The sequence below is a fragment of the Mugil cephalus genome, chromosome 20 (assembly GCF_022458985.1).
Source record: "Mugil cephalus isolate CIBA_MC_2020 chromosome 20, CIBA_Mcephalus_1.1, whole genome shotgun sequence".
NCBI lineage: Eukaryota > Metazoa > Chordata > Actinopteri > Mugiliformes > Mugilidae > Mugil > Mugil cephalus.
Genome location: NC_061789.1, coordinates 6,451,093 through 6,476,172, shown reverse-complemented (window position 1 = coordinate 6,476,172; position 25,080 = coordinate 6,451,093). Strand labels below are relative to the sequence as shown.

General features: G+C 42.4%; 2 protein-coding genes across 2 annotated transcripts; both read left to right on the top strand.

The window, feature by feature from the left end:
* Positions 1-432: 432 nt before the first annotated feature.
* Positions 433-6,385, top strand: pyya (peptide YYa). Its single transcript, XM_047570969.1, has 4 exons — positions 433-654; positions 2,537-2,724; positions 5,847-5,927; positions 6,011-6,385. The coding sequence occupies exons 2-4, from the start codon at positions 2,537-2,539 to the stop codon at positions 6,033-6,035; spliced, it is 294 nt and encodes a 97-aa protein (XP_047426925.1). The 5' UTR covers positions 433-654; the 3' UTR covers positions 6,036-6,385.
* Positions 6,386-8,615: 2,230 nt separating this feature from the next.
* mpp2a (MAGUK p55 scaffold protein 2a) lies at positions 8,616-24,417 on the top strand. The gene is made up of 14 exons (XM_047572308.1): positions 8,616-8,716; positions 12,187-12,236; positions 14,130-14,230; positions 15,582-15,737; positions 15,817-15,987; positions 16,397-16,504; positions 17,180-17,299; positions 17,847-17,978; positions 18,098-18,200; positions 18,794-18,862; positions 18,966-19,127; positions 19,246-19,448; positions 20,827-20,955; positions 21,050-24,417. Exons 2-14 carry the CDS (start codon positions 12,206-12,208, stop codon positions 21,224-21,226), a joined length of 1,662 nt encoding a protein of 553 aa, XP_047428264.1. The 5' UTR covers positions 8,616-8,716; positions 12,187-12,205; the 3' UTR covers positions 21,227-24,417.
* Positions 24,418-25,080: the final 663 nt, after the last annotated feature.

The window sequence follows — 25,080 nt, the reverse complement described above, 5'->3', positions numbered from 1 at the left end:
GTCATCTGATGCAGTGTTGCCCCCAAAAGGCACCATTTCTACGAGAGAAGGAATCCCTTTTAATTTGTGTGAAATCATATTTTCATAGATTTTTATTTTTTATTTTTTTTTGTTCCCCCCACAGGAGGGCCACACCGTTTGTAATTTCTTAAGAAGGAGAGGTCCGGATGACCCCCTCAGCCTGGACGACGTGTTCTTCTTCTGGTGGAAGCAGAAGAAATTTCACTGCAAACATTCTTTCTCTCTTTTTTTCTCAGCTTTTACAGAGTGTCACGGCCCAAAATGTCATCTGTTAACTCTATCAAAAAAAAAAAAAAAAAACGCACAAGACTGACTGCGTGACCGACGCGTTAGTAATGTCTCCATCATCATCACCATCTGACGCATTTGGCCTCTTCACGCACCCTTTTCCTTCGCGCGCGCACACACACACATGCACACAGAGACACACGCAGAGAGACACGCGTGGTGTAACCCCTCCTTCTGCTGCTGCTGCTAAACTATATAAATCACCTCTGTCGGAGTTTTGGAACCAAGGTGCAGCGACCTGCAGAGTGAAAACAGACCGAAGACGACAGAAACTAGACACCTCTGCTCCTGTGACAGACCACCTGTGGCTCCCACTTCCACCCTAAACTCCAAAGTTTTCTCAAAGTAAGTATTATGCCTTCCTTTTGTTCATTTTCTCAATGTATATCTATCTATATTGAGCAGAAATCCACGGAGACAGAATGATACTAGACGTTTTGCGACTTTTCTCTGCAAAGGAACATTCATAAACATATTGTCTTACTCTCGGTTCGATCAAGCTTCTCGGTTCGGCTAATCATCTGCACAAGAATACGGTGTCTTTTTTTTCTTTTTCTTTTTCTTTTTTATACCCCTAACGCATTCAGGAAAGGCTTAAACCCCTTAAAGGTGATTGAAAACGCAATCTTTGAAACCAAAGTTAGGGTTTTCATCCTCGTTCCTGAAGTCAGATCTTGTGGTTCAGAACCATGGACAACTCCAAGGAGAGTTTTTCTTGTTTCTTTCGTTTCTTTTTTCTTTGTTTTTTACACAACTGATGTCCTTTCAGACAAAGCCTCAGTTTGAATTCCAAAAATATAAAGGAGCGGTAGAAAAGTGCGCAAACTTGTAGCATTTAATGATCACGTGACTTTGAATAAAAACTATGAAGTAGAGTATATTATTTTTTCTCGTATTTGGGCTTTTTCTTTTTATTAATAAATAGAAGGAAGAAATAGATGCGTGAGCAGTTTATTGGGGCACTTGCATATTTACAAGTCCCCTCTCAAAAAAAGAGAGAAAAATATATATTATTACGAGTTTTATAGTTTTATTTTATTTTTTTAGAACCATAAGCTGGATAAATAAGGCTGAGTCCATACAAGTGCAGGTATTAAAAAAGTAAAAACGCTTAAAATAGCTGATTTTATTGTTTTCAATAGGCATCCTCAGCTTTGTTTAAAATGCAATTGGACGATGACAAGACAGTCAACAGAAACTGAATTTGCACAATAACCAGTGAGCAAATGAGGGCTGAGCCATGAGCTACGGCAACGGTTTGGCAAAGAAGAAGACTTGTGATTATAGAGCTTCAGGCAAACGGCCATTTCTCCAAAACAAAATCAATATTTATTGAAGGAAATAAAAAGACTCATGTTTTTATAATGAAAGTAACTGCTGCTACCACATTGTCTGAGGTGCTTGTAAGTTCATTTCCTTCCCCCTTGCCGCACAGAATAAATATCATAAAATACAAATGAGCTCCCAATGGACAAACCTCTTTAAAAGGGATCTGAGACCAGGTGGAGGATGGAGGTGGTGTTAATATTCTACTCCGGTGATGACAATTTGGAAATAAATTTGCAGTTAATCCAATTAAGTGAACCTGAATTACACGCACTTAGTTTGCGGTTTATTGTTGAGCTGTGTTACCTGGTGATGGCTGAGATTTGGTTCTGGTTGTACAGGTGGTGGCACTTAATGCAGGTTATATATTTTTTTTCCTCAACCATAAATCTGAAGTATTTACGCACTAGAATGGCAATCAGGCGGCTCCAGCTGAGTGCCAATTATTACTAGGAGCGCATCTCGCACGTGCAGGTTACTAATATAAATTATGCCCCTTTTATTACCTCCATCAAATGATGTGTGAAATCAGTTTCCTCCACTGGAGTCGAACCATATTCTCCATCATCCTCGGGTAAAGGAACAAGGACGGGGAGCCTCACGATAAGTCAGTCCACAGCCTGAAGCTCTCTCCCCAGTTTTTTGTTTTCTCTACATGATGATATTTATTGACTTGTCTTGCATCTCTCACACTATTTACTCAATAACCAACTGTCCCAGGAAAACAGATGACACCACTTCCCCCGCTATATGCCTCTCAGGAGAGGGTTCGACACGCACCAAATGTTTTGTCATTAGAAAGGAAATGGCTTTAGAGTCTTCCATCCCAAACTGCTCCTTCCACGTCAGCGGCCCCCCGGCAGCTGGGTCCTCCATAACCGAACGTAAACTGTCTCTGCAGATGGCCGTGATGCTGAAGCCGTGGACGGTGCTGGTGGCCATGGTGCTCTGCGTCCTGGTCTGCCTGGGAACGCTGGCAGACGCCTACCCCCCGAAACCCGAGAACCCCGGAGAGGACGCTGCACCCGAGGAGCTGGCCAAGTACTACACGGCGCTGAGACACTACATCAATCTGATCACCAGGCAGAGGTAGGTGGGCGCCGAAAAGGGCAAAAGGCAAAGGGCTTTTTATTCTCGTTTCATATTTCCCGCGGTAGCCTCGGGTTACATTTAGACCAGGAACTATGATTTGTGTGGGGTTGGAGGTGAGAGTTTTGGATAAAAATGTTTAAATAAACAAATACACATCAGCTTAGTTTGGACACCGTGATATAGTACCGGTATTTGACCGGTATTTGAAGAAGTATTTCACACATGTTCACATTTTACTCACCCACAAATTTAGTTTGGTTTTCTTCTTCTGAGAAGACTTATAAGGAAATGTAATCCACAAATCATTTCTGCCCACCCCTCCCACCCAGATAATTCCCAAACAGTCCCTAAAGAAAAACTAGTGGAACTCCTTAAGTAGAATCCTATGACCCCAAACAAATTGGTATTTTAGTAAGTTATTACAGCTTCCGCGTTCGTACTTAAACCAAGACCTCTGTCGACGTGTGATGGCCTCCTCCTCCTCCTCCTCCTCCTCAACCCTTCACCCAGCATCCCTAGATTAGATTACCGTCCACTCTCCAAAACCTCCAGGCCTCCAAATCAACGGAACCAGAGCAATAAAAATCAGCACAGATGGACCCAAGAAAGACTCCCAAATTCGGTTAGCCTCTCCACTTCCCCCGCCCTCCCCTCCCCTCCCCTTCCCTCCCCAGGCCGGGGGCCCTGCCGCTGTCAGGTATGAAAGTGTGGAATTGTCAGATGGCGCATGGTTTCATTTGAGGCGCTGTGGCTCTGGTTCTTATTCATGAAAGTCAAATAGATCATTGATATTTAAACGCCAGGCTAAAAAGGAGCCGCCGCCTGCCGCGGGAAGTTTTTAACGTTTCCCTGTCGAGCTGCGGATGAAGATGCATTGACTGTGATAAAAGAATATAGCGGTTACATAAAGGTTTGACCGGGGAATGAGAAGGTTGTCAACTATAGGCACGCCAGACACAAATGATGCATCCTCGGAGTATATGTGATATATAATATGTAATTTATAGGAGTGTACCTGGATAAATGGCTGGTGTTGGAGACAGTGCAGCCGCCTTTAAAGGTCATATACACCGAGCGTTTGTCTGAGAAGTTATGGCTTTTAGCAACTTTAAACCGTTAAAAACTTGCATTTTGACCCACATATACTTATTATTCCCTCATTCTCCTTCTTAGTATCTCTAAATAGAACGGAAATACCTTCAGCAACTAAATGTTATGCACTTTCTGTTGTTTTAGACACTTTAGACACACAAATCATCTAATTTCTTTGTTTACTAGTTAGCCCTAATAGCAGATTTTTTATCAGTGTGCTTGCTAAAAATGTTTTTTTTGTTGTTGTTTGTTTTTTTGATTGACTTAGACAATTAAGCTATTAGGCAAACAATATTAAAGTGAACAATGCTAAAGAGAGAAACTTCAAAAAGACAAAGATATATATGAACGAACACAATTGACACAACAGTCAGCGGGATAATAAAAAAGAAAAGAATACAAAGGAGACTCAGGAAGATATAGTGTGGTTACAGACAGGCCATTATCAGTGGGGAAACATTTCACATCTTGATACGTCGCCAGCTGTGCGACACCTGAGACGGAGCTTGTGTGCTGCTTGATTGCTTCCCTACAGGGCAACGCACACACAGAGGGGAAGTAACGGAGCATAAGATTGGGTGCTGGGGTCATATAGGGAGGTGGAACAGGTGGTTGATGGGAAAACCGAGGAACTGCAGGTCGATCTGCGGGGGGCTGCAACGCACACACGCATTACTGAGTAAAGACTCCTGTTGAACAGCTGTCCGATTTTCCGTTTTCAGGCTCTCTTGGAACCCTGGTTTCCCTATCAAGAGAACGAGACCCACCGAGGCGCTGAAATGACACCCTCGTACGCACATTAAGACGCACCGGAGTCTGGATCTGACTGTGAAATTAAAGTGTTAGGAGCGAAAGAAGGGGAACGGTTCAGCTGAGGCAGTATTACTGGAAGTCCAATATTGCCCCTGATAGAGTCCGATACAGTAGGACAGAATCGTTGCTAACACTATAGGTTGTTAGAATGGTGCCAGAATGCTATTAGTTGCTAGAATTATTGTTAGAATGGTTGCTAGACTGCTATTGGTTGCGACAATAGTTGTTAGAAAGCTGTTGGTAGCTGTAATGGTTTCTAGAATAGTTGTTAGGGTCCTATTGGCAGCTAAAGTGGTTGCTAGAATGTGAAAATGCTATTTGTTGCTAGAATTGTTCCTAGAATGCTATTAGTTCCTAGAATTGTTGCTATATTGGTCGCTAGAATTGTTGGTAGAGCGCTAATGGTTTCTCGAATTGTTGCTAGAATGGTTGCTAGAATAGTTGCTAGACCGCTATTGGTTGCAACTTGCTAGAAAGCTAGCCTGGTAGCTATAATGGTTGCTACAATGGTAGCTAGAATGCTTAAATTCTATTTGTTGTTAGAATTGTTGCTAGAATGCTGTTTGTTCCTAGAATGGTTGCTAGAATGGTTGCTAGACTGCTACTGGTTGCAGCAGTACTTGCTATAAAGCTATTGGTAGCTATAATGGTTGCTAGAATGCTAGAGTAGGATTCATTGCTAGAATTGTTGGTAGAAAGCTATTGGTTCTCTGAATGGTTGCTAGACTGCTATTGGTAGCTATAATGGTTGTTAGAATGCTTGCCAGAATGCTATAATGCTATTGGTTGCTAGACCTGTATTGGTAGCTATCGGTGCCTGCTAGCAGGGGCGATTCTGTGGTCACAGCTTAAAGACTTAAAGATATGAAGGTCATTAAAGATGGGCAATCCTGCCTAAGAGACAACATCATTCTATTCTTTGTCTCTTCTTTTGGACTTCCCTGCAGAATCTATAATGCCTCACCAAATCTGGCAGTTAGACTGTTAGCTTGCCAGACGGAGGTAAAACATCAGCTAGCAAACTCCTACTTAACAACAACAGCAACTGCAGTACAAGGCTGTTGCTGATGTCTGTAATATGTTGGTGAAGAGTGTTAAAGCACAGCTAGTGCATACAGATGTTCCCAATGGAGGATCTGAATCCAAAGGAGGAATTACTCTCACATTATTGTGTTCGATATGTATTTCTTTAAATGTCTTTCCCTGTCTCGCAGGTATGGAAAGCGCTCAGCTCAGGAGGATGTGGTTGCAGAGTTGCTGTTTGGCGGTGACGGCAACAGAGACCAGCGATCAAGGTGAAGTTCCCTCAGATATACAGATAAACTGAAGCGCTCGCATACAGCGAGTCATCCTTCAATATGTCTGTGTCTTTCAACAGATACGATGACTCCTTCATGTGGTGACTTTGCCGCACTCCCCCTCATCCGGCTGCTTCCCAGGATGCACCTGGAGGGGGCTAGCTCTCACGTCTGACCCCAGTCGATGTCCATCTCTGACCGGAACACGAGTCCCCTCTGTCTCTCTCGTCAATGTCTCCCTATCTCTGTCACTGCAGCGAAACTGTACATAATTTATTATTGAATTAAAAAACATATATATTATGAGATCAGAGCTACTAATCAGAAGGTGGAACTGTCTGTTTGTCTGTTTGTTTGTTTGTGTGTGAGCGTGAGCGTTATTGTCCATCACCTGTTTAGACAAGGAAATGTTCGTGTTCAGAATACACAAATAAAAATGTTTTCTGTGAGGTTAACATTCGTCAGTGGCTTCTTTATTTTGGCGTTTCATTTAACCATTTAACCATATGTTATATATATAGTTATATGTACTGTAGGTAACATTAGTAAATTGGCTGCTTGCGTATCTTCATATGTATGAAATTCAATCTCTGCAGACAGGACAACTGGGTTATGGTAGTAGGAGTCAAGATAAAGAGATAAAGCAGTAAAAATACAGAAAAAGTACATCAGGGGACTTCTTTTCAAAGTATGAAAACAAATGTATCAACACTGGGTACTTCCAGTTTCTTATACCCAATTTTGCAAAGAGATATTGTCCTTGTACCACTATTTTATAAAAAACAAATAAAGACCATATATGGCAAAGGATTTCATTCATAAATACTTGTGATAATAGCACCACATTTAGCACTAATCAGAGCGACCGATGCTGCTGATCATTTGAATTTACCCTGCATTGATACTGTGGATCGGGGAAAGTAGGTTTTCTGTGGCTACTCTGATTTGAGGTGTTCCTCATGGTTCCATCCTTGGCCTCTTGTTTTTCTCCATACATCTGACACCATTGGGGCTGATACTGACAAACATAAAATCAAATATCTCAAATTCCACCTCTACCTTAGAAAAACAACAAGGACCATTGTCTTCATATATTAAACCTGCTACCTTTACTCTTGGCTAATTTTTTATTTTTTTTTTATTGAGGCCTGACATTTAAAAATAAAATAAAAACTAATTACTGACATTGTTTGATTACGCTGTTATCAATTCTTCCTCCTCTCACAGCCTTCAGCTGCTCAGCTGAATACCAGAAAAAACGATGATATTAAGCTCATTTTCACCTCTCATTGTTGGTTACCAGGTCGATTTGGAATTGATTCCAAAATATCGACATTTTAAGCACCTCATAGCTTAAATCCCTAGACACAGCCTCAGGTGCTAACAAAGGGTTTGAGAATCTGAAGCTTGTTATATCTTGCTCTAGCGCACAGTTTAATTACCCAGGAAATCTAGGAATAGCGGTTACTTTTATTGGAAAAATTGCAGATAATGTCTTCAATGTCATTTTTGCACTTTTTGCACATCCCGCAGGCCAGATTAGACCATTTTGTCGGGTTTGTTGGGTTTGTCTTTTTTTTTTTTTAAAAAAAAGTCCAGATGTAGCTCACCAGTTTCTCCACTGGGTGCCGCTGTTTCACTACTTCTCCACATGTGGGCACACATGGCCATATAACGCTGGAGCGTAATTTCAGTTACTGAGCTGTTGTCTGCTTCTGTTACACTACTAGCAATTTCACTATTTCTTTCTTTTTTTTTTCTTGAAACCGGAAGCTCTTACGAGGCAGAGAAAATAATAATAATAAAAAAACACACGATGCACTAGCCCTTTAATACTCCCGTAACACAAGGTGCCGCATCGATGTTAAGTTAAGTTCACAGGAATATGGTCAATTTAACCGGAAGTACATCAATTTTTATTGCATTTAAATTTACGTTACGTTATTTAAAGTAATCAATATCCCACCAAAATAACAATGCAAACTTTGTTTAATTTGTGGTTTCATGTCAAAGTAACATAGTTTGACATAATACTGCTGCTAGCCTATTATTATTATTATTATTATTATTATTATTGTTGTTGTTGTTGTTGTTGTTGTCAACACAAATAATATTTCCTTAATTTTTATTTGTATGGCTCTTTTTAAACTTTTTGTTTTTTTACAAAGGGCTTGTTAAAAACATAAAACTCTGCTATTTAAAAGAAGCAAAGTTAGTAAAAACAGAACAGTCAAATAAAGAACAACACAATCGGCCACAGTTATTGAAATCTCAATTAAGACTCACTCAAGGAAATAAACAGAAAAAAAAATTTTAAAGTAACGATTTAAATTACATATTACATATTGAGGAGTTTGTGAAGGTTCTCAGTCATCAAGGTCAAGGTATATCTTTTTTTTATAAAAGCAGACTTGCTTTTTTTATACTTTCTATGTCTAATACTTTCTATCTAATTTCTAAATTGGACTGTAGGTTGGACTGTACATTTTTTTGTATTTTTACTGCCTCAATCTTATTCTTATGATTATTATTCTTATATTTATTTACGTTCAGATATGTTTTTTCTTATTTCGGGACTCTTGGACAAAATAATTTCCCTGCAGGGATCAACAAAATGATCTTGAATCTTGAATATTGCGAAGTTTTTATTCTGACATGTCCCCGGAAGTTTCTTGTCTTTTTCCCCTCGTCGGTCGACGCCGTGGAGGGCAACACGAAGCCAGACGACAACAAGAAACGCACCAGACATCACAGACAGCGGGAAGCTTGTCTCATTGTGCTGAAAGGTAGGCGAACGGCTTCTTCCATTTAGCTCGGACGTGGTGGTTTTATTGCACCCAGTACAGTGAATGTTGAACCCCGCGGTGCTTGTGTTTCTCTCTCGCTCTCTCTTAACACCTAAGCTCGTTTATTGAAAAAAAAGGGGGAAAGAAGAAGAAGCTGCACACGAGCGTGGTTGACAAAGGTGGGAGCGTGTCTTATTTAAATAACCGCGCGCTGTAGTCACTCTTAATTTAGCCTTTCCAATTTGTGTTGTTTTGTTAGCACGTGTGTTGCTTTATTATTATTATTATTTTATTTTGCTATATGAGCCCATTAGACGAGTTAAAACACCTGCCTGCCAATGATACAAAAAATAGTTAATTCAAGATTAGTATAATAAAATAAATAAATAAAAAATAGATTAAATAAATATTTATTACCGATAAAGAAGCAAAACGCTCTAGTAAAGAAACAAAACACACGCAGGGACGCAGAGGACCAATCAGGTTCAAGTGACGTCAGGAAAACCACGACTATGCACCTTTGCCCTTTACATCCACGGGGGCATGGGAGGATGGATGAAAGTGAGAGTGAGACAGGTTTAACATTAGAGTAAATAAAAGGAAATGTTCCACGAATCCAGTTTATACACCGATCAGGCATAATATTATGACCTTACATTGTGCCCGTCTAAAAAACAGTAGTGACTCATCGGAGAATGGACGTGGCCTTCTGACGGTGTCCTATGGTGTCAGTTGTTAATGGGGGTCTTTGGGTCCTATGGGTTGAGGGGAGGAGTCATCTCAGTGGACCATCCCACCATTGATCAGGATCTAGTGGATTTGGAGGCCAATTTTTTTTAAGTTGTTCCTAAAGCATTTTAGGTTTAGGAGTGTTGTGGCTATGGGGTGGGGGTGCCTGCTCTGGTCTAGGTGGGTCCCCCGTGTCTAAGTAACATCCACATGAATCAATGCCAGGTCCAAAAGTCCCCCCAGCAGAACCTTGAATCGTCACAAGATGCTCACTGTTATTCACTTCTCCTTGTTTCTGTGCACTCTGGTGCAGCCGAGCAGATGGATGGCGGTGGGGGACTGGAGGAGGAGGAGGAGGGGCAGGTTGGTTGGTGGGAGGGGGGGCGCGTATAAATAAGGGAATAATGGAGGGGAGGTTGTCAGGAGAAGGAGCAGAGGGGAGGATTCATTAGGAGGGCCTGCATGCAAAGAAAGGGGAGGGGAGGTGATGGGGCAGCGTGGGGAGGCGAGGACGCACATGAGGGTGGAAAAAGAGCGAGGAGAGAGGGGAGAGTGATGCAGATTATGAGGCGCAAGAAGAGGAGGAAAGGGGAAGCAGGGGGTTTTCACGGTATTTTGAGACCATTAATGTCCGTTCAGGAAGAAAAACGTTTTCCCAGTGTTCTTCTTTGCACTAAAACAAAGGGAAAAGTTGTCAGTCTTCATAGGTTATTGTATATTATGTTACTGGTCCGGCCCTGTTATGTGGCCCCTTAAACCTTAAACTGATTTGTAGCATTTCCTTGGTTGCTAGCATTCTAGCTAATATTAGCGCCTCTATTTTCCAAAATTTGGACTTCATTGTCGGTAGCTCTTTGTGTCGGTTTGGTGTGTCACTGGCAAAAAACCTACAGAAGACATTATACTCTAAAAAAGACAAACTTTGCTTTAACTTAAAGGTCCAGTGTTTGGGAATTTGTGCCATCTAGTGGCAAGTTCACAGATTACAACCGAGTGAAATACCCCTAAATTAGTTATTTTTTTATCCACGGGTGAAGCAGCACCAGAAATGTATAGCACAGAACTTAAATACAAATGTTAAGTAAAGGGATCGAACATGAAGTTCAATATATTTACAAATCTTCGGTTTCAAGTCTAAATTTCTGCCGTTCTAACAACCAATCCTTCTAGGTACAAGCACCTCTCTGAAAAATATTGACCTCGTCCGTCAGTAGTAGCTGCATAAATGAAGTTTCCATGCAAATTAAAATCTGTGGAAACTTTCCCGACGTACAGTATGCTTGAAGAGAGTACTGGGGCATATTGGAGATGGATGGAGCTCATCCGTCTTCAGGCTTGTTCCAAATGGACGGGATGACTCAGAACAAGCGCCTCCCAGCGTCCCGTCACATTTCTTGTCACCGGTTTGCATCAGATGTGCTCGAGATGTTTGCGGCCGCGTTTTGGATGATAACATTATTTGCATGCGGTGATTGCTCTGCCCTCTTCCCATTCACTCCTTTATTTTAGCACGTTTACAGCTTTTCTTTTTACGTCCCCTCCTCTTCCACCCTCTCCCGCTCTTGCCCGAGGTGTTGTATAATGCCTACTCCAGCATAAGAAGCAAGGCCGAAGGAGACCAGGTTACCATGGCAGCAGTGGGCCCCAGCAGCAAGCTAAGATAGATAGATAGATAAGAGTTAAGATAGAGAGTTAAAATGGGTGCGTGCTTCTTTGTTCTCTTCTCATTTCCCAAATTGCCGCTGTATTGTGTGCGTTGTCATGGCAATGTATAGATTAGTCACGCCCACGTGCCCCTCCTTGCCCCCCTCTGTCTTACCCTCTCTTCTCCCCTTGCTTTTCTATCCTACCATCCTATTTTTTTTTATTATTATTTTCCAATGGATGTGCATTTCTAGAACAATCACCGGGGCGCCGCCTCCCCTTCACTGACGTCACCGCTTCGCTGTGTGCGCTTGCTTTGCCATGATGTTATGGGAAGGGGAGTCCGGGGGGGGGGGCGTGTGGGATAATTCCAAAATGCAAGCACACAAGCACACAGGCTCCAAGTGTGTCTACGCACAGTCATTCATCATTTCTGTTGAGGCCCTCAAACAGATTTGTAGCTCATACTACAGTGATTGAAAAAATACAAGAGGTGCATTCGTGCACATGTTGACCCTTTACGAGTGCAAGAGACGAAAGGTGTGACTCTAAGAACTTGATTCTCCCTCTAAGTAACATCCACATGAATGCCCAATGAATGCCAGGTCCAAACGTTTCATCTGTGACAGGAGCCAAGTATTAAGTAGTAATCCTGTGGACGAGAGAATCAGTCCAGTGATGAAGCACCAAGAGTCTGTAGCTGTGAACCCCAGTCAGCAAGAAAGATTAGCAGATGATGTTTTCGATGCATCGGCCTCTGGGTCCACAGCACCTCAGACTCGGACTCAAACCTGAAATCCCTGGCTTAGGAGGCCAGGCGTGAAGTGAAGTGATTATGAACAGGAAGCATGTTCCTTGAACAGAAGTGCAAACGTTTACTCAGCGGCAAAGCTGTCAGAGTCATCACAACGTAACCTAACCTAAGCCCCTAGTGGAGTAGGTCTGAAAATATTTCTCTGCCCTGCTGTGAACATTTCTCTGAAAAAAAAAAAAGCTGCTCACGTGGGACTGAAGGACGACAACCTATTTATCGCCAAAGTGTCTTCACTCTCATTCTGTTTGTTGGCCGCTGTTTACTCTATTTCTGTCTCTCTCAGATTTTACTGAAGCTCTACCATGCCTGTGGCCTCCACCAGGACAGAGCCTGGTGAGACCAGACACAATGTTCCACATTTGAAAAAAAACAAACATCTGATTATTGTTTTTATTCACAGCTCTGCCACTTTAGTATTGTATAATTCATGTAAATATAGCTTCAGGTGTCACTCTCTGAAGATCACAGAGGGAAAGGATGTTTAGTTTTTCCGTGGTAGTCTACATACAGTGGGGGAAATAAGTATTTGATCCCCTGCTGAATTTGTAAGTTTGCCCACTTCCATAGAAATGATCAGACTCTGGTTTTTATGGTTGTTTACTGGTTATGGGTATAGACAGAATATCAGTCGAAAATGCATAAAAAACACACAATCTAAAAGTTATAAATTGTTATGTATTTTATTAAGGGAAATAAGTATTTGATCCCCAAGCACAACACAAGTCAGTACTTTGTAGAGAAACCTTTGTTGGCAAGCACAGCGATGAGACGTTTCTTGTAGTTGGTCACCAGGTTTGCACACAGCGCAGGAGGGATTTTGGCCCATTCATCTTTACAGACAGTCTCTAAATCCTTCAAGTTTCTTGGCTGCCTCTTGGAAACTCGGAGCTTCAGCTCCCTCCACAGGTTTTCGATCGGGTTAAGGTCTGGAGACTGACTAGGCCACTCCATGACCTTAATATGCTTCTTCTTGAGCCACTCCTTTGTTGTCCTGGCAGTATGTTTTGGGTCATTGTCATGTTGGAAAACCCACCCACGAGGCATCTTCAGTGTTCTTGCTGAGGAAAGAAGGTTTTTGTCCAAGATGTTACAGTACATGGCTGCATTCATTGGCCCCATAATGCGGTGAAGTTGCCCTGTACCCTTTGCTGAAAAACAGCCCCAAAACATGATGTTTCCACCTCCATGCTTAACCGTGGGTATGGTGTTCTTTGGGTCATCCTCCAAACACGGCGGGTCGAGTTAATGCCAAATAGCTCAACTTTGGTTTCGTCAGACCACAGCACTTTCTCCCAAGCCTTCTCTGAGTCATTTAGATGTTCACTGGCAAACTTAAGGCGGGCCTGTACATGTGCCTTCTTGAGCAGGGGGACCTTGCGGGCACTGCAAGAGTTCAATCCATAACGGCGCAGTGTGTTGCCAACTGTTTTCTTGGTGATGGAGGTCCCAACTGCTTCCAGATCATTAACAAGCTCCTGCCGTGTTGTTTTAGGCTGCTCCCTCACCTTTCTCATCATCATCCTCACTCCATGAGGCGAGATTTTGCGGGGAGCTCCAGACCGAGGACAGTTGATGGTCCTTTTATGGGTCTTCCACTTGCGAATAATGGCACCAATAGTTGTCACCTTCTCACCAAGCCTTTTGCTGATGGTTTTGTAACCTATACCAGCCTTGTGCAGGTCTACAATCTTGTCCCTGACATCTTTTGACAGCTCTTTGGTCTTGCCCATGGTGCTGTAGAAGTTGGAATGTAAGAAACTGATTCTTAGAGCAAGTGTGCTTTATATACATGACGAGTTAAGATCAGGAGTATTGGTAATTAGTTGACTGAGCACAGCTGTGTGCCACATGCGCACCAGCCAATCTGTAGGAGCCTGAATTCTAAGTGAATTGTTGGGGATCGAATACTTATTTCCCTTAATAAAATACATAACAATTTATAACTTTTAGATTGTGTGTTTTTTTATGCATTTTCGATTGATATTCTGTCTATACCCATAACCAGTAAACAACCATAAAAACCAGAGTCTGATCATTTCTATGGAAGTGGGCAAACTTACAAATTCAGCAGGGGATCAAATACTTATTTCCCCCACTGTAAGTACATTCTTGGCTTTTTTATATATATGTATTCAAATTCCTCTCATAATTAGCAGCCCAGAGATAGTGCAATAAGAATGAAGCCGTTTAAAACCTTCGAGACCTTGACTTAAACTCTTGTTACAGCGCCCCAGGTGTTAGACGCAATGAGCGACACCACCACCAGCTCCACCACGGCCAATGACCTGGACCTCATCTACCTCAAAGGCATCATGGAGAGCCCTCTGGTGCGGTAAACACAAACACACAGACACTCACAAACTATGGCAGCAGGGGGGAGGAGGCTGGTGAGATGAAATGTGACGCAGAGGATGGGATGAATGTGGTCCCGCGTTAGGATGAAGGTGCTTGAAGCCACGGCCACATAGATTCATGCTGGTCGTCCGTTGCTTTGTTGGTTCCTAGTGGTCGCTCCTAACTCTGGTTGCCTCGGTAACCCTCTTGTATATTTACCGTCACGATTGTTTAGGATGTTTTGCGATAGGAGCCAGAGTCACGGTTGGTTCGGTGTCATAGCTAGCGCAGCGGTTGTGCAGCATCCGCACACGTGTTGTCCAGTTAAAGTCAGATTAAGGCGTATACAGGCCGAAAAAAAATCAAATTCCAATCGCATTATCTGGGTGTTTTAATCGGATAAGGAGAATTCTGATTTTAGGCAGACTAATGTGTTTACATGCACTTAAGTGGTCCAGTTAAAGTTAGATTAAGGCAATAATTTGTTTTCACATGCATTTAAACGTACTGTTTGCTTGCAGTAAAAGTCAATCGCATCTGGCCAAAGTTACGAGCAGCTCGCAGTCGGCCACTTCATGGAAAGCCAAAAGCAGAAGCTGGATTTCAGTTTTATTTGATGGATGCACCTCAGATAAAGAGTTTTTTGAGGGAGGATGATGTAGCAGCATAATCCATGTCTCTAAAGCTAAAGATGTGGTTTGGATTTATGCACGTGACACAACATCGGTGCAGAATTTGCTCTCCAAAGCTCTTTCTCCTTCAGTCCATTAAATCCCTGCAGCATGTGAAGGCAGCAGGGCTGTAATGCCGTTAAGTCCGGCAGTTCTCTGCATTTAAAGTCATTATATCACCTGAAAATGACTCCGGGCTACAGTATAAAAACCGGTACAAACCTCTGCACCCGTACTGATGAGGTCTAACCTGACATTCTGTTGTATTTTTCCGTGAAGGAATGTGGTTGCATTCTGTTCCATTTGCATATCATTAGCCTAATAGCATAATTTTTGAACAGTAAGTCAAAAAATGAACTAGGAAATTATGCTTTTAGACTAACAATTTACTGAATTGTGAAAAAAGATGCTTTTGTCCACTCTGCACCTGTTGCATGGAATATGTTGCAGAATGACTGGAAACGTACTGAGTTAATTCCATTTAACTCTTTTAAATCCAAACTGGAAGGACTTGAGGCTGACTCCACATTATGTTCTTAATCTGTTTTTCTATTTATTTATCTTTTGTCTGTGTTTTGTCTTGGCCAGGTCTCCCTTGAAAAATTGGTTCATTCTGTGGGACTGATATAAGTTAAAAAATATTCTCTAACTCGTTCTTGTTAATGTGTCTCAGGAGCAAGAGGAGAGCCTGAAAGAGCCACGACTGTCCCCGGTGAGGGAGAACAACGTGGAGCTCCTGCAGGAGATCCTCAGAGACCTGGACCCCTTCACGGAGCGCTCCGACACTGCGGCCGAACTTGCCCGGATCCTCACACAGCCTCACTTCCAGGTGCGGAGCACACTCGTACGTCACATTTTATTGCTTGCAAAAAAACAGCGCTGACTGTGAGTGATGTTTTGCGTCACAGTCTCTGCTGGAGACTCACGACTCGGTGGCGTCCCAGGCGTGTGATAGCCCACCCCCCAGCCCATGCGATTTTGTGGATCATGAACCAGAGGACAGCCAAACCAACAACCAGCACCTGCCGCCTGACGCCATCCGCATGGTGGGCATACGCAAAGTGGCGGGGGAACATCTGGTAAGTCATTTAAAACCTAAACGCAACTGAATTATACACTGCACTTATTTTCTAATTGTTTTTACAACTCTCACGGTCCCATGGGACTGCGTTATGGAGCAGTTGGCATGGCAACTGGCCATTATGTCGCATCCTGTTTCTCAATTAACTAACTAAAATGAGACTTAACCAAAAAAACGACACTTGAATATGTACCGATATTATATTAAGTACCTTAAATGACAGAAACCATTATTGAAAAGAAAAATATTTGAGGTATATTTTAGGGTTTTAGTTCAGCCCAAGTCCCATACCATAACTTGGAGGGTTGGAGCTTATGACCTATACTACAGCCTCCAGCCACCAGGGGGAGCTCTACTTGCTTTGGCTTCACTAACATTCACTAACAGTCATGTAACTGTTGTTTCAGGGTGTGACGTTCAAGGTGGAGGGCGGAGAGCTGGTGATAGCCCGCATCCTCCACGGTGGGATGATTGACCAGCAAGGACTGCTGCACGTTGGAGATATCATCAAAGAGGTGAGGAAATCCGTTAAGTAGGTTTAAATTCTCTATTGAACCCCTGGTTGTTGCTTTGTTTTTATTCTTGCTTTAGTAGAACCTTTAAAATCCAGTTGTTTATCAGCTATTCCTTGATTTTAGAGATATGCATTATGCAATGTTAGATTTATATACACCAATCAGCCACAACATTATGACCACACAGGAGAAGTAAATAACATTGACCGTCCTGTGACAATTCAATGTTCTGCTGGGACACTTTTGGACCATTTGTGTGGATGTTACTCAGACATGTCCCACCCACGTAGACCAGACCAGGCACTTCCACCCCATAGCAATGACACTCCTTGATGGCAGCAGCCGTCCAACAAACGCACGAAAAATAAACAAAAAAACACTTAATCCCAAACTGATCAAGTATATGTGGGATGATCCACAGAGGCCCCTGCCCTCAACCCACAGGACCCAAAGGCCCCCACTAACAATATCCTGTTGCCAGACACCACAGGACACCCTCAGAAGGCCCATGTCTATTCTATGATGAGTCACAGATGCTTTGGAGGCACAAGGGGAGACCTACACAATATTAGGAAGGTGGTCATAATGTTATGCCTGATCGGTGTAGGTAGCATACACGTGACGTTTAAGAGTTTAATAGAAACATGTATTTGGACCTCTTTTCTGTGTCGGCAGGTGAACGGACGAGAGGTGGGTCGAGACGCCAGGGTGCTGCAGGAGGAGCTGCAGGCAGCCAGTGGAAGTGTGGTTCTGAAGATCCTGCCCAGCTACCACGAGGCCATTCCACCCAGACAGGTGACGCACGCAGGACTAACACACAGTTTGTCTTTCCTAACGTCTTCAAAGTGGGCTCAGAGTCCAGGGGTTTTGGGAGAAACTTGTAGAAATCCCAACTTGCCTTGGAATTTCAAAATAAAAGCACAAGAAAACACCACAGGATATTATTTCGACTATTAAGCCGGATCAGGGAGCACTGAACGCACTATTTTGAGTCTTGCTGTGTCTTCCTGTGAAATGAATTTAAATAAAGGTCAAAAATAGGAAGAAGAACTGTAACTTACTTATTTACAGCCAGAAAAGAAAGCAAAGCAGAAGTTCACGTAAGTGTGAATAAAAAAAATGGTCGTGTTCCTCACACTCTCCGTTCTCGATTTGACCGCTGTGAAAGTACAGATTTTATATTATAAACATCCAACACGTTTGATATTTAATCGAGATCGTGTCAACGAATCTTGGAGCCGATCTGTAGACACCTCACATCATCAGCCAATCTGGGCCGAATCTCGTCTTTAGTTTTGCTCGTTTGTTTTTGAAGTTCCATAATGTCTGTGCATTTCTCCAGGTGTTCTTCAAGTGTCACTACGACTACGACCCGGCCAATGACAACTTGATTCCCTGCAAGGAGGCGGGGTTAAGGTTCGAGACGGGAGACATCCTGCAGATAGTGAACCAGGACGACGTCAACTGGTGGCAGGTGGCGTACAGAACAGCAGTCGTGCATTGTGTGCAATTTTCTTTGTGTTATTCGTGAGGTTTGTTAATAATCCATACATCCGCTGTGTGTTTGTGTGTGTGTGAATTTTTGTTGCGCAGGCCCGTCATGTGGAGGGTGGGAGCGCTGGGCTGATCCCCAGTCAGATGCTGGAGGAGAAAAGGAAAGCTTTTGTCAAGAGAGATGTTGAGCTGGCGCCTGCAGGTAATTGGCGTTGAAGTTATCGTTCACTGCCATCTAGTGGTGAAATCCTAGGTCTGCAAGTCCTACTGTTCTACACATAAACCCATTTTTTTATTGTTTAATTTTAAAATCACCCAAACTGTTCTGAGGTTAGTACATTCTGAGAACTATTTAACTATGCAATATGGGGTCTGAAGAATATGTAGATTTAAAATACTCAAAAAAGGAAAAACCCTGGAGATGTGAGAGTTTTTGTAGTTATTTTTTTATAAAGAAGTCCAATATCATAGCAAATTTGGATTCTTGTCTAGAGGTAGATGGTTCCATCAGTTCCTTGTTGAGTCCAGTAAGTTTTTTTTTTTTTTTTTTGCTGTTCAAATTGTCCCGACCGAGAAACATTTTAGCAATTAAACTGTGATTTAGTCTTAAAGGTAAATAAGCGATGCTGAAAACACGCAAAAGCGTAAAAATGCCCGTGTGTCGTGTACACCGGCTTGAACATGACTGGCCGTTACTAGTCAGCTGGAAGCCAAACAGCTGAAGAATGAGTCGGTGATTGTGAAGCACGTACGATGCCAGGCCTCCGCTCAAGCTGTGCTCCATCAATCTCGCAGGAAATCTTTGCACTGCCGTTGGAGGGAAGAAGAAGAAGAAGGTGATGTACGTGACCACCAAAAATGCAGGTAACAATTCCAGCGCGATCGTCGTGAATTGTCTATTTTTCCCAATTCCTCCGTGTTTCTCATGCTTCCTTGGGCGTCTGATCGCCATCTCTTCCCGCCTCAGAGTTCGACAGACACGAGATACTGCTCTATGAGGAGGTGGCCAAGGTCCCGCCTTTCAAGAGGAAAACTCTGATTTTGATTGGTGCCCAGGGCGTGGGGAGGCGGAGGCTGAAAAACAAGCTGCTGCTGAGGGACCCACAGCTCTTTGGAACCATAATCCCATGTATGAAACCCCATGTATTAATTATTTTCACATTGTTTTCTGCCAAACATCCTTTAAACCCACATCTACAGCATCTTGGGCTGCAAATCATTATTTTTTTTTTGTAATACCTGTCCAGATACCTCCAGAAAGCCCAAAAAGGGCGAGCGCGAGAGCCGCATGTACGCGTTCACCAGCCGCAGCAAAATGGAGACGGACATCAAGAACGGGCGGTTCCTTGAACATGGAGAGTACGAGGGCAACCTGTACGGCCTGAAGATCGACTCCATACATGAGGTGGTGGAGGCGGGACGCGTCTGCATATTGGATGCCAACCCTCAGGTATGTACTCACGCAGTGAGGATTAAAGAGTAAAAAAGATTTAGTTGAAATGTATTTCAGAAGGTGCATTTAAACCATACAAAAGTGAAGCCAAAGCAAGTAGAGCTCCCCCTGGTGGCTGGCTGCAGTATAGGTCGTAAGCTCCACCTCCTCCCTGTTAGTGGATTGGCTGAATTAAAACACTAAAATACATATCAAATATTTTTTCAATGATTTCAGTAATTTTAAGTGGTTAATATAATGTTGATGCATGAACTGAAAGTGTAAATTTTTGTATGTCAAGTTTCGTTTTAGTTAGTTATTTGACGTTATAGAAAGCCAGAAAGAGTGAAGCCAAAGCAAGTAGAGCTCCCCCTGGTGACTGACTGCAGTATAGGTCATAAGCTCCGCCTCCTCCATATTAGTGGACAGGACTCAGGCCAAAGTAAAACACTAAAATATGCATCAACTAATTTTTTTCAAGGATGGTTTCAGCCATTTCACGTAATAAATATAGTGTTGATATATGTCCAAGTTATTTTTATTTTGTTTTGTATAAGTTTTATTATCGTTCGTGTTGTTTTGACGCTGTAGAAACATGATGCGACACAATGGCGACTACCACTTGCCATAGCAACTGCTCCAACCATGAGAATTGTAAATAAAAAAATTTAAGTAAGCTTAGTGTACTCCACTCTCAGACTGTACTGATCAGACTCTGGGTCCGAAGTCACAAGATGGCGCCGTCTAGGAAAATAGCATTAGTTTGGCTAATGCAAGGAAGTGGGGGACACGCCATCCATATTTATATACAGTCTATAATTTAAATCCAACACACTAAAATGTCTACAAGCAATATACAAATGTTATATAAAATACATTAAGTCTAACAAATTAATGTACAGCATGCATACAAAATATACAAAGATATATATGAACAATATATAAAGTAGATATATGGTAATATAGATGTATAGATATCAGGTACACTATATACGGAGCTAAGATATTTAATATATAATGCTGTATAGAAAATACATATAGTAGCAGAACATCCAGTTGTCTCCTCACTGTCACTGAAAGAGCTTCTCTGCCTGTTATGGTGCAGGAATGATAAGCAAAAGCATCCAAAGCATCTGTAAAACTAAATCATTGAGCCCCTTTGCATAAATCCTTCCAAATGTCTTATTACTTTTCACGTCTACTCTTGTATCTGCTCTATATGCACCATTCTCTGATGGCTTTTGAGGAGCTCCATTCATTCGGCTGAGTGTCATGCGCTCCCGCTCGAAGGCATCTCAACACACTCAACACTGTGGGAACTCTGTGAGACGCTAATTTTAAATCGGATCCGCTTGCGGGTCTAAACTGCATGTGTGTGTGTGTGTGTTGGTTCCAGTCCCTCAAACTGCTGCGGACGTCCGAGTTCTTGCCCTACGTGGTTTTCCTTCAGTCTCCAGACTTTGAAGTGCTCAAGGCGATGAACCACTCAGCGGTAGAGGCGGGGGTCGTCACCAAGACGCTGACGGTATTAGGCACTTCACTGCACGGTCATGTAAATGTGAAGAGGAGTTCTTGTGTGAGTAAAGTCAATCCGTGTGTTTCCCCCCCCCCCCCTTCAGGATGAAGAGCTGCAGAGGACGTGCGATGAGAGTGCCAAAATCCAAGCGGCCTGTGGTCACTACTTCGACCTCAGCATCATAAACGACAACCTGGATGAGACGTACCGCACAGTCAAAGCTGCGCTGGAGACAGTTTCTAAGAACCCCCAGTGGGTCCCAGTCACCTGGGTGTTCTAGAGAGAGGTTTTGAATATCAAAAGGAGTCAAGGAACAAGGAGGGAAAATAGATCGCTGCGTAAATAATGGATCGTCCAATTTGGTTTTTATCCATTATTTAAACAGGATTATAGGTTTTTCAGGCCAGGGAAGGAAGGAATTGACAAGGAGGGAGTCAGTTAAAACATCCTGAATGTCATGTTGTTGGGGACTCGTTCTCTGTGAAGCCCCCATAACGGAAATCATCACATTTTACAATGCAGACGCTTTAACATCTGCAGGAAAATGAATGTTACGCCCCCAGAAATTGTCATTGTTTACATTTCACAAGACAAATCACCTCTAATCCGAGTAAATTAGCCTGACTGAGCGGCTATTAAAGTAGTAGTTTAAGCATTAGCTCCAACGCCTATGTGATAAGAATTCATGTGTAAAGCACAAAAAAAGCGCATTTCCTCTTGTTAATTTAGTTTCTTTTGGGCGATGTTATCCGTAGTAGTTTTTTTAAGTGTACATCACCTTTCTAGTCTTCTAGTTTCGCGCAAACTCACAGACTCGTGAAATGCCACAGCTACAACCACACTCAGGGGTGGGAAGTGGAAGATTGATTACTCTCTTGTGCCAAATGTTCACAACATTTTGTCCATCTGATGTCCAGGGTGCTGCTAGTAGAATATCATTGTACTACTTCAGCACAAGTAGGCATTTCTTACCGCCTTAATACCAATTACCCTGATCAGTTCGACTTCACCGTGTGATTTCACTTTCAAAAAATCCTGCAAATGTTTGGAGAGATGTCAAAGCTGGTGGCAGTGCTACCACTGGAGCAGGACGTCATCGCCCTTCCTCTGTGGGCCAAAAAAATCAGGAGCCCGCAAAACATCTGGAAAACTTCTTAACCCTTTCAAACCGAACGGAACACTGGGAAGTTGCGCTTTTGTCTGGAAGACGCTTGTGACATCTCAAGGGTATAAAATGTTTTTCGCCAACAAATTCCTCCAAACAACTCTCTCTTCCTGGGGTTTCCTGGTCTTGCGTCGCTTCCCAACCTGCAGCCGACAGCGCAACTTCCCAGTGTTCAGCCACAATTTGAATTCTGTTCACCGGTGAGTTGCAGTAATTCAAATACTGCAAGCTTCATTGTTTTTTTAATGGGCAGGTGGACATTTAGGTCTTAAACGCTTAAAGGAAGTTTGTGTATGGGTTAACTTAAACCTAGCCTGTCTTTTATTCAAATTAACAAGGCGGCATTATGCAGTATCCAGATCTTCTGAATGCATCCAGGATAGAGTGGACAGATCAGGTGGTGTGTTCTTTTGAATCTTCTGGATTGATTTAGTGAATCAACTCAATTCAACCCTAACCCTAAAGGCTCAGTTATGGTACCGCGGGCATAGACACCGTACCCTACGTACGTAGCCTATGCCGGTACGAGCCGTTTATCCTTGTGCGCTCTTCAATGTGGCTCACTATGTAACAACACCACCCAAACACTAGTCGGGCTGTGTGTCTCATTTGCCAGTTGAGTTCATTTTCGCTTCTACTTCCTGCTTCTCCTTCGACAATGGCGACCGAAACTTTTGCCGAAGAAAAGTTATACAAATGTTTGTGTCTCCGAACCTCCTCAGTTTACCTTTCCTCAATGTGTTCCATCTTTATTGTCCCAAAACAATCAATTTGAAGAAACTGCGGAGATGGAGAAGAAGCCTGAAATACTAAAGCGCAAAACTTGCTATTACCAAGCGGACCAAATGCAGCTCCTGTGGTCTGAATCGCCAAGGCACGTAGCTATATTTCTGGGGAGGTGCATGTCAGCTACGGCGTTGGGGTCTGTGCACAATATTCGCTGTTGCCATAGCTACAGAAGTGTCAAAATGAGGCAGAAGCCTAAAGCACCTGTAACCCTAACCCTAATGCTAACCCTAACCCTAACCCTAGGGGATACCTCCAGTTATGCTCCAAGTTACAGGGAGCATGCGTTAAAATGTACCTTGCACGAAACCCCCAGTATGGCTTATATGGAAGTCACGGCATAGTTTGAAACCCCTTCTTCACACCCGCACATGTCATTCTCTACTTGCACTTTTGTAGTATTTATGATTTAACGTATTTATTCGCTCAGCTGTAAACACTTTGTAGATAGCATGTAGATACACGACGATATAATAGATACTGTATGAGATTGTTGCCTAGCATTTGCGGTATTCGACACTCAAGTGATAATGTTAAAAAAAAAAAAAAAACGTGCAGTGTATCGTTGCCTATGAGCGAACAACACGACAGGCATTTTAAATATCATCGTATATAATTTTTTGAGTTGTTGTGTTGTTCACTCTTAGGCCTCTGTACCTGTTACACTGGTGCCAACTGCAGAAAGCTCCCTGAGCAGATTATTTTTACTTTTTATTTTTGTGTGTGTGTGTGGCAGCTAAAGAACACTTTCAATGCACAACAAATCGTTTACCGACGAATAAGCAAAAACTGGCGTTAGTCAAATTAACTCACAGATACCTGACGCCGGTTATTTTGAGCTGTATCAGGAGAGAGATTTTTTAGTCACTCTGTCTTTGTAAAGTGACATTTATATTTGTGCTCTAGTTTTTAAAAGTGGATAGATAGATATTTGAGTAGACTTTTGTCTGGCAGCTACGGAACCTGTAGGGTGAGGAAACGCTACTCTCCAAAAACCTCACTGTGTTTCTTTTTTCTACGAAATCTCGCGAATGCAATAAGACCTTTCGTGTCGCCACGTCTTTACTAGTTTACGTACGCAGCAACTCCGAAGTCATTTGGATTTTTAATCTGTTTCTAAAAAAAAAAACTGTTTAAAATTAATGAAACATGAAAAATAAAAAGGTTTATTACCTACAGGTTTGATTTAAAGTCTATGTGGTAAATATGTAGCTACTACTGAAACATTCCATGTAACGAATGACTTCACTGCAACATCAATATACACAGTGAGGGAATATTTAGTTTCAGATATGCAATTTTTGTATTAAAGTCGGTGACATCTACTCTGACGATCGGGGCCAATTACTACAAAGCAGATATTAAGATGTGTCTCTTCCGCATAGCAAAAGGACAGCATCTCTGCCACATGCCTGTAAAACTGGACAGTGAATTGAGCTTGAGCCATGTCGTTTTGTTGTCGGCTTGCCATGTAATGACGTTTCAAGTCCATACGGAATAAAATTATTGATTTGAATGAAGTCATTTGTGGTTTTCTGGGTTTCTTTTCCTGCATGTGGAGACCGCGGGTTAACAGATTCACTGATAGGATCCAAAGGATGATCAGGAAGAGATTGAAATTACACCTATCGGCCACAACATTATGACCACAGACAGGAGACGTAAGTAACATTGACCATCTTGTGGCAATTCACAAGCCACCAGGCACTCCCAGCCTATTCCAGTGACACTCCTTGAATCCAGCAGGCATGCCCAGCAGGGTGCATCTACAAGTTGTATAGTTGTAAAATGGTGAATATTCCTAAATTTAGCTGACACCCTAGCTTTTGTAAATCGTGGAAATCACTGACACTTCATACAGTCAAGGTCCCTAAAGGAAGAATTGTAATGACTTTTGTTATGCCCCTCTGCACTCTTTTTGCAATTCCACCAATATTTTCAATTTTGTCAATGTGAGGCTAGCATGTTTGGCTTTGAGTCAAATATCTCAACAGCTATTAAAAAAAGATCTGCTCTCAAGCAGATAAACGATCATGTAAGAATTTGCCCAATACTTAATTTCATGACCTGTATTTCCATGAGCTCCATGCTCTGCATAGCTAATGAAAATTAGCAAGCGTTAGCCTGATAAAATATAAAAACTAGGAAGGAATACTTAACATTTTATATCCAAAAAGTCAAAC

What these genes read in the sequence shown, in the direction of transcription:
- pyya (XM_047570969.1), top strand. Translation starts at nt 2,537, where the DNA reads ATGGCCGTGATGCTGAAGCCGTGGACGGTGCTGGTGGCCATGGTGCTC. An exon ending in AATCTGATCACCAGGCAGAG is followed by an intron (nt 2,725 to 5,846) that starts GTAGGTGGGCGC and finishes CCTGTCTCGCAG; the next exon opens with GTATGGAAAGCGCTCAGCTC. An exon ending in AACAGAGACCAGCGATCAAG is followed by an intron (nt 5,928 to 6,010) that starts GTGAAGTTCCCT and finishes GTCTTTCAACAG; the next exon opens with ATACGATGACTCCTTCATGT.
- mpp2a (XM_047572308.1), top strand. Translation starts at nt 12,206, where the DNA reads ATGCCTGTGGCCTCCACCAGGACAGAGCCTG. An exon ending in TGTTGAGCTGGCGCCTGCAG is followed by an intron (nt 18,201 to 18,793) that starts GTAATTGGCGTT and finishes TCAATCTCGCAG; the next exon opens with GAAATCTTTGCACTGCCGTT. An exon ending in TCGTCACCAAGACGCTGACG is followed by an intron (nt 20,956 to 21,049) that starts GTATTAGGCACT and finishes CCCCCCCTTCAG; the next exon opens with GATGAAGAGCTGCAGAGGAC.